The following is a 12,655-nucleotide window of genomic DNA, read 5'->3' as shown; positions in this document are numbered from 1 at the left end:
CATCGCCACAGCCTGGCCGTATCACATCCACGCACTGATCCAGGATCCAGTGTTAAGCCCTTAATGGCTGTTTGTCATTGAGCCTGTGACATCACGGTGAACTGCGAGGACCAAGGCGGCACGTTCCGCGGTCAGAGTTTGAGGTAGCTTTAATGTATGTACTTCTCAGTGAGGAGAAAACATGCAGAAAGGGTCCGTCTGATATTTCACTCTGTTCTTGGACGGGCAGAGAGCAGCATGGAAAAGAGCTGCGAAGGGGGTGGCTGCTCACTGCTTGTGGCAGGAGAGAGGGAGGGAGGGTATAAAGACAATTTCCTCTCTGGTCTTATTGCTCTGACTGTCTGCCGCCTACTGCCTTCATGGAGGTCCCTAATTGAGATCACTTGTACTTAAAAATAGGAACAAAAAAGGAACTTCTGTGGGCTGGGAGATGGAGAGGAGAAAATAAAGCAGTAATACGTGATGAAGGCTGCCATTAAAGAGCCTCAATGATAGATCTGAGCAAGTCGGAGCTGAGTCTGCCAGGGGACCTTCAGATGTTGACGTGATGTACACCACCTGCTGTCACAGCACCAGGACTTTGTGGATTTTCTCCGTGTGGGAGTGCGGCTCTTTTGATGGGGTGGTGTGACAGCGCCGGGGGGCGAGGGCACAAACATGACAGCTCAGATTTTCCGCTTTCGTACGTGCGCACATTTAAAATATCTCTAAAGTCATCAGGTATCTCACTGCCCTGCTACATGCTCTCCAGCTATGGCCCCAGCTATGCTATTATTAGCAGTTCGCTGTAAATTCGCTGTTCCACCAATCAGACCCTCCCTCGAGATGGCTTTCCCAGACTCGGGGCCCCGAGTGTCCCTAAGGCCTGTGGGTTTTCTCTTCAAACAGTCTATCACTCAATCAGGTTTGATCGTGCTATTAATCACAACAATGAGCCTCCCGTCCTCAGAGACCCGTTTGAAGGATTGACTTGGAGGAAACGCGGCGTATCCGGGAGCGGTACCGGACCTCGGTTGGGAACAGGAACTCTGTAAAGAGCGTTTTTCTTGGACCGAGACTCTCTGTAGGTGCTAAAGACAATACAGACACCCGGGCTAGGCCAACATTCCTCTTTACACTTTTCCCTTCCTCTGTGTATTTCACCAGTCTGCTTCCTCTCTGCAAACTAGCCGGATAGTATCAAAATATTTATAGTACATCTGCAAGACATGCTGTTCTCATGTATCCAAGAGCACTGAGACATTGAGATTATACAATATAAAATGAACCCTGGGTTTATAGGTGACGATCTCGGTCTGTACTGCCCGTCTGTGGAGCAGGATTGAGGATGATTTATGGCGATTCAAGCGAGATAGATAGAGTGACTCCGCAAGGAGCGGCGAGCAGGCTGCGGCCCAGACTAGCACTCGCAGGGGGGCTATCAACTATCGCGAGCCCATTTCCACTGCTCCTGTTTCAAGACTGGAGGAAAAGAAGGAAGTTAGAAAGTATGCGTGTGTACAGTGTATGTGCATGGAGGCGGAGGGTGGGGGGGGTCCAGGTGCACCGAGTCCAAGTGCGATGTTAAAACCTATGTAGGAGCGCCAGAAGGAGGGAGGGGAAAGTCTGTTATAGATGCCCAATTGCACACAGACCTAAACATAGACACTGTAGAGCCGCAACTTGAAATGTACCATATACCTTTTTTTTTTGTTTAAAATGTATTAAATGTACTATCTGTTTTGCTTGGCCATTTTTGCCAGACTCGCTTTTATTTATTTTACTGACAGAAAGTGGACCTATGCGGGAAAGTCTTGGCATGGCTCCGCTATTTCACTTCTGGGGGGTAATCAGTGTCAAAAGCCTAAATTTGTAAGTCAGTTTGTCCAGACTCGAGACAACAGCCAATCAGATAAACAGGATATTAAAAACCTTTTCCTGAATATGATCCAAAATGGGGCTATTCCAAGACATTGGGCCCGAGCTTCGCAACCTGGAGCCTCCATTCAAATCCCCTGGACGTCAAATCTGTCCGGGAAAGTCTTGGATGTCTTTGCTCTGAGCCGAAAGAGTTAATGTATGAAGACGGTCTCCGCTGATGCATCGCAGTCGCAGAGTGGCCTTTGCCCAAAACCTTAGCCTGTAATTACCCTGAGCCTATTAGGCTACTGGTCAGAAAATGACTCACGACATGCAACTTAGAATGGCGCTCGCTTTCGTAGCTTCCAGGCAGAGATAAATTCCAGTCATCTTTGGAAAAGATAGAAAGGACGAAAATTTAGGGAAAACATGATTTCACAGAAGATAATGACAGGTCATGTGACCATGACCCTGTTTTTTCCACACAGAAATGCAGGACGTGACCATAATTCCAGGACAGGAACATTTCTTTTCTGACTGGAAGGATGATGCTGGTTTATAGCGCCTCGGTCGACTCCCGGGAGGGGAGTCTCCTCACTTGCTTCCCCTGGGGAACATCAGTTAGCTGTTGAAATACAGCCTTTCAAACAAAATGTGTTCTGTGGTGCGGCATTATATCATAAGATAATTTCAACATCACACATACAGAGAGGAGCTGGCAGAGGGGTTCGTAGGATGTGGTTATGGGTTGAAAATTAAATTATCTGCCTGGATTATGGCGTCACCTCTGGAGGCACAAGATTTATGGTAAATAATTTCCCAAGACCTGATCCTCTTAAATGCTTCAACCGTATTTGAGAGTCATAGATCACGTTGATATGTTCTCATGTCATCCGAAAAAGCAAAACCATTCTGGTTGTTGCTCACAGATAATCGGAGGGTGGGGGAACCCTGAAAAATACCGATCAAACTGTGCAAAATGGGCAAACGTTTGACACAAATCACCAAACCGTTGGCGCTCTGAGGCACGTTTCAGCCCTGGACAAGCAACTTTCATCAGTTAATAAGATAATACAGGTACACAGGGTTGAAAGCTGTAAAGATTAAGCCCGTGTTCACATTGCCAGAGATTTTTTTCTCCCTTCATCAGTAATTGGCTCACGCTGTGAGCCTGATGATTGGGTAATATTTATGATGGACCCTCAGGGCCTGTTCCCCTCTCGGTCTGTCTTATGTCTATAAAATCTTTTACTCTTGGCTCTGCTCTGGTGCAGACAAGGTCCCATTAGAATCTGATTGTATATGTGCTTTTAAAGTGTGCCTCCATAGCGTCTTTAATGTGCACAGGCGCATGTGCTTATGTGCGTTTATGCATGTGATGTGAGCGTATGCACGCAGTATGTGTGTGCAGCAGTAAAGGGGCTGGCTCGGAGACTTTGGTTAACGGGACTATAATTTGGAGGCCCCGTGAAGACTCCCAGCAGCCTCTCAGTGTTTGTTTACCAGAGAGACCAACTCTTCTGTTTCTGCTGCTTCTGCACGGCCCTGCAGGAAAAGGCTGAAGTATCAGTCTCGCCGTGCGTGCACAAATGCGTTTCTGCGTAGGTGTAATCATCTGCGTAATGCACTATTTATCTGAAAGTGACATTTTGTACAATAGACAAGAAATAGAACTCTGCGGGAATTGCCGAGGCCATTTAAACATCCTTAAACTAAAACTGTTCTCTAATTTTCCTCTAATTAAGCTCAAGAATCTGACATCACCCATTCTCTCATTGTTCCGGCTGCACCTTTAAATGACAATAAATCACAAGGCAGCCCGTCTTTCCTGGAATGATAGCTTCATCATAAATAAGAAAACAAAAAGGAGCTACCTTCACAAAAAAAGAGAGGGACCCAGCCCACATTAAAAAGCACGTCAGCAAAAAGTGGCTGCTATTTTTGTTTATGCTCAGAGAAACTCTCCTGGGATGGAAGTGCTTACTTTCTGCCCCAATTTGGGCTTTATTTATTTATTTATTTTTCCCCAAGAAATGAATAGAAAACAACGCGAATCAAAAGACCGGAGCACCCCCCGTCTGTCATTTAACTCCGAATTGCCTTTGCTCTGCGCTAGCTGTTTCCTTTCAAACGCGGAATTGTTGCAGCATCCTTAAAATCCATCACAGGAGAGAGGAAGAAAGGCAGAGGCGGAGAGCAACTTTCAGCATATCACTCTAATAAAATATTCCTGCTCCTCTGGGATCCTCCTTTGCTCATTCAGCACCAGGAGTGAAGTGGAAAAGGACTGTTATTGGTCCCCGTCCAAAAGGGGGGAGAAAGAGAGAAAAACAAGAAGAGAGACCTATTTCCTTTGGTGAAAGATAGAAAATAGAGTGAATAGCGCAACAGTTGACGGAAAACTTTTTTAGGAGCGACAACAAACTGAACTACAGACGACTGTAAGAGGGCAGCTGTCTGGGTGAGTGACGGTACTCTGCAGACAGAGCACAGCTCCAGCGGGGATCAGACAATATGTACGTACGTCTGCAGCCTTTGATCACACGGCAGCGCGAAGGGTTCGAATGTGTGTAAACTGGAACAGCTTGAGGATCGGCACAAAGCGAGGCGCTCGCAGGAGACGGCAGCCTCCCTCACCTTTGAAACAACCTGAAATGTAACGTGGTGGTGGTGGTGGTGGGGGGTTCTGCAGCGCCGTAACACTGCTGTACAAGCAGAAACCGGTGGAAACTTTCCACTTTTTTTTCCTCTTTTCCTCACAGCGAGAGTCGAACAGACGCGCTTGAGCGTTTTCAACAAAGTTTGAAACCAGAAAACAGCCAACATTTCATTTCGCCAGCCGGAACAGTTACAGATCGCACGGTTCGGAATCACCTTGCACTTAAATTATACACACCTTGTCAATTCAGCGCGTATCTATATTATTAGAGGAGAAATAAGTTACATCAAATTTCCTTGAAGTGAAATCTGATATGCTAAAAATGAAGCCACACACCAGTTGGACGCTGCAGGCTTTACAATTGTCCACCTATATATCAGATTACGAATAACCAATTATGCGACTGCTTCTTCTCCCCCTCTTTCTCCCTGGAGGCCACTTTACAGACAAGAGCTGTCATTTCTAGCTTCTCTGCCTTCCCCAGAGACTTGTCAATATCAGCTACACACTATTCACAGTTCAAAGAGTGCAGCGTCCCACCAAACACACCTACGCACGCTGTCCAGGCTGCTTTCCTGTCTCCTGGGCATATTTAATTTCAGTGTCTTGTGCACGTTATAATACGTCTCCATGTGCAAGCGTGTGTGCCGCAGGTGGAACCGTGCTTCTGTTGTGATTACTGCGGTGACCAAAAAGCATCGTCCGCCCCGCCACATTTGTCATCACCCTTTTCCTGAAGGCGTGGGTAGGAGGGGGGAGGATGAAGGAAGGACGTGAGTGGGAGAAGGAGGAAGCAGAGGGAAAAAGGAAAAGCAGGAGGACAGATGACGGTAAAATGGCCGCCCCCGTGGGGCCATATGTGAGGTGCTTTGAAAGAGCGACCTTGTGTCGCCCCTTACAGATGCTGAACGGATCCACCCCCCCCCATCTTCATCAGTTGTGTCATATATTTCACATGTTTCTTCATCCCCACTCTTAAATGTCTCTCCACATCTATAATGTCCTCCTCTTTCTCCACCTGACATGAAAGAAGCCCTCTCTTCTCCGCTCACACAGGCCGTCAGAGCTGTCAGACCACCATAAAACGCTTGCGTGGGCGTTGCCGAGTGGGTGGGCACTTTGATTTTCAGGTGTATTTGATCTCCTGTGTTCACACCTCGGCGTTGGCGGGGGGCCAACCGTGTGGGCAGGTAATTTGAGTAAATTAGGAGACGGAGCCCTCTCTGTTGTTAATGACACCCCATACCCTTCAATGCACCTCCAAACTATTGTTCCATTTACTGCACACACCTTTCTGTTTAGTTCTACTTCCGAGCCCCCCACCCCGGTTCCATCTGCGCTTCCTGCGCAACACTCGCCGTCCGACCTTTCCTGAACATGCGGCTGTGTGGAATGCGCACAGGGGGAGCTACATACGGGGGATTGGTTCCAGGTGCCAGTTTATGTAAGATCATTAATCAAGCGGCGCGATTCACCGACAAATGTGCGACGCTGTGCATCACCAAAGCAGGCAACTCTGTTTAAAAAGCAGAGACTTTATCCACAAGACTTTTTCAAATGCGCAGCATGATAAATGATTAGCACTGGTGCAAAAGTGATGATATCAGTGTCTGGAGACAAGCTGGGACAAGCTAGCGAGCTGAAGTCAGGGCTCGCCGTGGCACTTTGATGCTTTGATCATCTCGTTTCACCATTTTCTTGAGTAAAAAAGATTCAACTCCACTTCACACTTCTGGGGAGAATGGGCCAATTAAAGCATCAAATGATCAGAAGTGCTTTAAAAATCCCTGTTCTTTTCCTGACCTGATGGTATGAGTAGGGTTAGATATATATGTATTTGAGTTTTGCCTGTGTCAGAGGGGACGCCGCATTCCTTTAAGATTAAACTAACAAGGGGAAAAACCTGCCCTTTTCTCCAGCGTGGGGGCAGAACAGGTAGAGCCTTGTGTAGGTGCTGCGGCCACGCTCTCACTCACATCATTTCAGGCTGAACCCAAACATCCAGGAGGCTCAACACTCCATATTTCCCCTTTTTAGAAACAGAGAGCGCGAGGGCACAGCCAGATCGGCTGCTTTGCAGGAATGCAAAACAATGCCGTTCAAGTTTCCTGTGGTCTCGACTTAAAGACATCTTCAGACACGAAGTAGTAAAATAAAACAGGAGAAAGGCCATTAACAAAGCCCCGACTTTATGAATCTGGGTTTTAACACCGGTGTTCTCTTTCATAATGGTGAAGCGCTTCCAAGATAGACCAATTTTCGACGTGTTAGGTAGTTACTTCCTCTCTGAGGGCTTATAGCGGATAACAGTAATTCGCACAGCGGGATGCCGCTGAAACGAATGAAGGGCTGTGAGATCTTATTAAGAGTGAAACTAGCACGGAGCAGCATTAAAAGCTCCCAATTGCACTGAGCTAAGTGGCAATTATGACGCATTCAAAATTCATTATGATGCGTGCCTCCCCCTCCCACAAAAAAAACACAGTGCACTAATTTGGCGTGTGTCATTGCAAAGGCATTTAACAGTTACAGCTGTTTAATGAGGAAAGACACATATAAACACTCTTTATAGCTCCTCAGAGGAAAATTATTTTCAGTTCATTATCAATAGCTGCTTGATCATTAAAGTGCAATTATCCCTCAGTCTTTCAGATACAACAGGGGGCAGCGTGAGCGTCTACACTGATTTCGGGGCCACGGCGGTGGTCTTCATAACAGCAGCAAATGTAACCTCAAGCTGCACCCGGGCCGCGTCCCTCCCGTGTTTGAATAACCCCGCAATGCTTCATTTTGTTGGACTAAATGTTATTTACTTTGTCATTCAGAGGTAACAAAGTGCAGCAGTCGAAGCCACATAAAAACACCTCTTGATCCTGATCACTTTTCTAACTTTTCTGATTAAAACTGTTGTTTAAATCACCGTTTTGGGAAAACAATGGTTACGCTTTTCAAAGAAGCGTACAAATTGAAAGAAAAACACAGACAACTTTCTCCTCCACTTTTGACCTATTTCAGGCCCTTTAAATCACAGGTTACACTGTTCCCATAACGTTCACATTTCGACCTAAATAGCCGCCTACGGCCGATTTGCGGCCACAATCAGCCCGCCATTCACTTTAGGGCACCTTCGGCTGAAAACACAGACCAATTAATCTATCTTTGATTAAAGACTGATCACATTAACTCTCTGCACCCTCTTGATTACCCTCAGGAATTATGTAAAAGCTCCAGCACTAATAAGTCCTAATAGCTGGCACAGAGTGCAAACACACACAGCACCGTTTGACTCCATCAATATGACCCTGCTGGGATTAAATAACATGTTTGCCTCAGAGGTACAATTAAGCGTTGCTAAATAGAGTTCCTTTGAGCGTGGAGTTAAGGGAAGAGTCTTCTCTGCACAGTAGCAGCCAGAAGCGCTCGGATTTTTCTCCCCCTGGCTTTTTCAAATTACCTATTGATGAGTGGGCTTCAGGTCTCCCCCCATCTGTGTGGGGGGGGGGGGGGATGTCTGGTTCACTTTTAAGATGTCTCCAAGAAGCAGGCCTGTGGTTAGATCTAAGGCAACACTTATGCAACAGAAGCTGCCTTTTCTGAAACACATATACGGTTTCCCTGCAAATTATCCCAGATTTTCTTTGGGGAGAGTTTTCCCCTCGGCGTCTTCGGATATTTACCCACATCGCCCTGCTTTTTCTTTTGATCGTGTTGATTCGGGTCTGTCTGTGTGAGCGCCCTTTTTTTTTTTTCCCCTCTGTGCCATGGCTGCACAACTTTATTGCTCCCGTGGCGTAATTGTCTATATGGAATTAAGTTTGTAATATAGAAAATGCAGTTTCCCACAGAAGCCGGGGGGGCTGAGTGGATGCCACACAAGTGGAGGATTATTCGGCCCTCCCCATAGGGGAGTCTGAAGTGTTATAAAATGCATTTGAGGGAATTAGATTTCTTTCTTTTTTTTTTTTTTTTTTTAAAGAATGACGTAAATGGCAGGATAAATTTTAATGGGCAGCCTTTTTCTCAATTGAGGATATTCGCCTGGTTACTTCGGGTTGGCTGACTTTACTGCCGAAACCTAAATTACGAATGTCCTTTAACGCGCACTGACAGACAGGATGGAGTAATGTGGCTTTCTAACAAACAAAACATTACTTTGTGACTTATTTTCTCAGCAGACCGTCTGGTGTCGGGAAAATGTGGGAACAGGAAAATCTGAATATTCCTAATTTACAAATGAGGAACTTATATTTAATCAATGGAGGTCAGTAAAACATAAATTCAAAAAATTGAAATCAAATAAACTGCACTGTAAATTTGTTCCTATTTTAGATTTAAAGTCTTGTGGATTCTCTGTTTTTACCCTCTCAAACAAAAATGTTCAAGAAATGCGTTTTCACTGTGTGAACATTTAATGACGTTAAAATAATGATTTTACAACTGTACCTACAGTAAATACATTTAATTAATACTTCATAATCACGACAAAAAGCACTGGCGGTCTTGCTAATTCACATTAAAGCCATCAAGGGCGGCTTTTGTGGTTGCACTGACAGATTTGCAGCCCAGATGTTCATTAAATGTGACAATAATAATATCGCCCAACAGCACCGCCAACGCGACCACCGTCTATCTGAGCTCCTCCACCTGAACATCTGCAAACATCTGCTGCTCTCTGACTCTCCTCGCCTCGATGGCAGCATGCTTTCAATTTCCTGCTGCTCCTCTCCTCTCCTGTCATTCCCCCGCGCCCGCGACCCCTGAGACACAGCGAGGGGTCAGGGGTTAACGTGGTAATAGGTGGTGGTGATTGGTGGAAGAGCGCTCACTCTCTCCCGGCTTTCAGAGCGTATTAGGAGCCACTCTGCTTCTGTGCGGAGCAGAGGCCCGGGAACAGCTGTGTCTGACCACCGAGCGACTTCTTAAAAACATCTTTTAAACATTTGATTTGGATACAGAAGCGGAGGCTATGGACCAGAGCGGAGAGAGAAGAGGAGGGGTATTAAACCGAGCCAGTCGATTTCTTGCGTTGCAGAAAATGTTTGTTTAAATTTGAGAAATCATCTGGCCAAGCTGAAACATCGTTTATTCTGTTGATTAAATTAGATGTAGTGTAAAACAGCTGTCACAATAGAATACAGCAGATCTTGAAAAGGCTGCAAAAACGGGCTCCACGGGTCATTGAATAGCGTAAAGACGAAACCGCTACTGTTCATCGGGATGGAATTTTTTGCGGTCTTTTTTTTTAATCGAATCCACGCGAGATCTCAAACTTCGGGAGGAGGTCATTTAAACCGAAAGTGTTCTGTAATTTCTATAGTATCTGAGTGCACGCTACCTTTTTTTTGGAGAATTACATCAGCTTGAAATTATTATTTTAAGCTGGGGAATAAGATTCCGTCCTTGATTTCCAGATCCCCGTCCACCGAAACAACACATTAATTCTCCCTGGAAGCTGCAGAACTCTTTGCTGATGAATTAACGACCGTGATGGAGACCAAAATAAATTCAGAGCTTCTTCATACCCGACGCAGAGACACCCAGAGAATCCAGTCTTCCCCACATCTTGTTTCAATGCCCAACTGTAAACCGTCTTGCGCAGCGTCTGTTTACATTTGTCAGAAATATCACCCGTGTTCTTTGTTTTTCGGGTCTGCGATGGCACCGCTTTGTAAATCTGAGGGTATGTTGAACAAACATGTCATCTTACCCTTTTAGGCATATTTATAAATACAACCTAAAGTAAATAGTGGAATCTTTAAATGCACTGGATATTCTTTCCTTCAGTGATGCTGCGTCTGATCTCAACCACTAGACACAAATTAGATCCAATCAAGCTCCCATCATTGCTCTGTCCCAATCTCAACACCTGACCCCCAGTCCTCCCCATGACTGGGGGCTCGTGACCCGGCTCTAGACACAACAGGAACTGGCAAAGCAGTACTCACCCCAGAAGAAGTTCTGTTGACATGGTGTCACTGTGCTGAAAAGGCTGTTAGATGCCATAGCTGCCTCTGGTTGACGCAAGCCCCACTTTTGTTCCTCTGTGGTTTCCGTGACCCTTGACACGTCCTAAACCGAGAGCACGCAGCGTGTCATGTTGGGAAAAAAATGGAAAAGCCATCCACAAGACATGCTTTTACATATCAACTATTTAGATGACCACAAGTAACGACCAGGTCTGGTTTTATAGAGGAAAAAAATTGCAGAGGCAAATATCGCATTTGCGGATGGATCAGATGTTGTCGGACTTGCTTGCTTGGCAAGTGTGGTTGGAACGTACTTACTCGCTTAGTGCCGTCCTTGTGACTGGTGCTGGCCTGCGACGATTAACCATTTACACTCCAAGTCGCCCTCAAAGACCAACCCCGAGCCGCACGTCTGTGGTTCTGTGGTTGTTTGGGAGGCGAGCGGAGCCCTCACACAACCCAAAAGGCACCAGCTTTAAAACTCGTCTCTTTCCTGCCCTCCATGTGCCGTCACTGGAGAGCCTGGGTCACATGCCCCGTGATGTCATCACAGCAGAGAAGTTGTAAGGGGACAGCCTACTGTTGTGGCTTCCTCTCCTCTCCTCTCCTCTCCTCTCCTCTCCTCTCCTCTCCTCTCTCTCCTCTCCTCTCCTCTCTCCTCTCCTCTCCTCTCTCTCCTCTCCTCTCCCCTCCCCTCCCTTCCTCTCCTCTCCTCCTCTCCTCTCCTCTCCTCCTCTCCTCTCCTCTCCTCTCCTCTCCTCTCCTCTCCTCTCCTCTAATCTCCTCTCCTCTCCTCTACTCTCCTCTGACTTTTTCCCCCTCCTGTCTTCCCTCCTTTTTCTCTGACGCGTGGTTCAGCAGTGTTCGCAGCCTCTCTGGGGCATCGGCGGTCTGATGCTCCCATGAGTCAGGCGGCTTCAGTGGGGGGTTGCTTGTTGAACCGCCCTTGCCTTCTCAGCATATGGAGTGCAGAACTCTTCCCTTCACTCTTTCATCCCTCCTTCCCTCTGACTCTGCTGCTCCTTTAACAGGCGGCTGTGCTGCTCCTGTCTGAGTTGAGCTTGGTAAGATTTGAGGGTGTGAGTGAGGAGCGAAAGGCTGGCTGGCGTGGAGACTGGGTGTGTATGTGTGTGTTTGACTGTGTATATATGTGCAGCAGAGGGAATGGTGAAAGGGAGAGACAGAGAGGCTGGGCGAGTGTGTGAAGAGACAACGGAGGTGGTGTGAAACTGCTTATTTACAGACGAACGTGTCTAAAGAGCAGCTCCAATGTCACTTCAGCAGCCCGAATTTGTTTTTTCTCCAAGTTCTTCACTTTTTTGGAAGGCGGACAGCAGATGTGTTGGCGTTCGTTCAATAATGTCAGCAATCTAACCAGTGACTTTGTTGCCTGTTACCAGGTAGAACAAAGCTTTACCGTAACTTTGTTTTAAATGACACCAATCCACCCTCTTGCTCTGGATTGAAGGTTTTGATGGTGCACAACAAAGTGTCAGCTTCCCTCTTCCTGCTACGGCTGAGGCGATGCAGTAGCAACATGTGCACACACTTTGGTTGGCTTAATTTTTATCTTGTTAATCAGCTGCTTTTTAAGTTTTCTCTTCCATCTGGAGGACAGTTTTATTTTACAGTAGGATTGCGTATCTCTTTTGATTTTGGTTTTCTTTTGGTTTTAATTGAGCAAAATTGGCTGGAAACGATCCTGGCAACATGCAGGCGTCGGTTATTAACGGCAGATAGAAGAGAGAGAGAAACTTAGGGCGCATCACCTCAGCTCTTCCATGACAGCTTCGAATGAGTCTGGTTGAATTATTTCAACACTAGAAGTTGTGACTGTGTGCAAAGGACACAAACCTCTGAGTACAGTTGAGCACATGAGGTTGGGGATAGAGCCATAATAATTATCCTAAAATGTAACATTAATTACAAACTAAAATGAAAGTATTTGGGGATTTTATTCATGACAATTAATTGGCAATTAATTCATGTTGATATTGTCGATAATAAAGCTGTAATAAACCATTGCATTTTTTGTTAATTTATTAAAAAATATACATACTTTAAAAATTGTGAGAGCAGCAGCTCATGTCTGAATGGAGCTTTCATTGATTGTCATTAAGCGACAGATGGGTGTGATTCCTGTAACAGCAGTAACAAGAACAGCATGGCAGACAGCTCATGACAATAAACA

At 46.0% G+C, this 12,655-nt stretch overlaps 1 protein-coding gene across 3 annotated transcripts in view; it reads right to left on the bottom strand.

The window, feature by feature from the left end:
• The window catches only part of runx2b (RUNX family transcription factor 2b), a 35,043-nt gene extending 24,487 nt beyond the window's left edge, over window positions 1-10,556 (bottom strand). For all 3 annotated transcript variants that reach the window (XM_057016237.1, XM_057016238.1, XM_057016239.1), the window contains exon 1: window positions 10,444-10,556. In XM_057016237.1, the coding sequence (XP_056872217.1) occupies window positions 10,444-10,501 (58 nt within the window). In that variant the 5' untranslated portion in view covers window positions 10,502-10,556. The remainder of the gene's footprint in view (window positions 1-10,443) is intronic.
• Window positions 10,557-12,655: the final 2,099 nt, after the last annotated feature.

Source organism: Takifugu flavidus, chromosome 19, assembly GCF_003711565.1.
Source record: "Takifugu flavidus isolate HTHZ2018 chromosome 19, ASM371156v2, whole genome shotgun sequence".
Taxonomy (NCBI): Eukaryota; Metazoa; Chordata; class Actinopteri; order Tetraodontiformes; family Tetraodontidae; genus Takifugu; species Takifugu flavidus.
The sequence above is the reverse complement of the archived record's forward strand: the minus strand, read 5'-3'. Positions and strand labels throughout refer to the sequence as shown.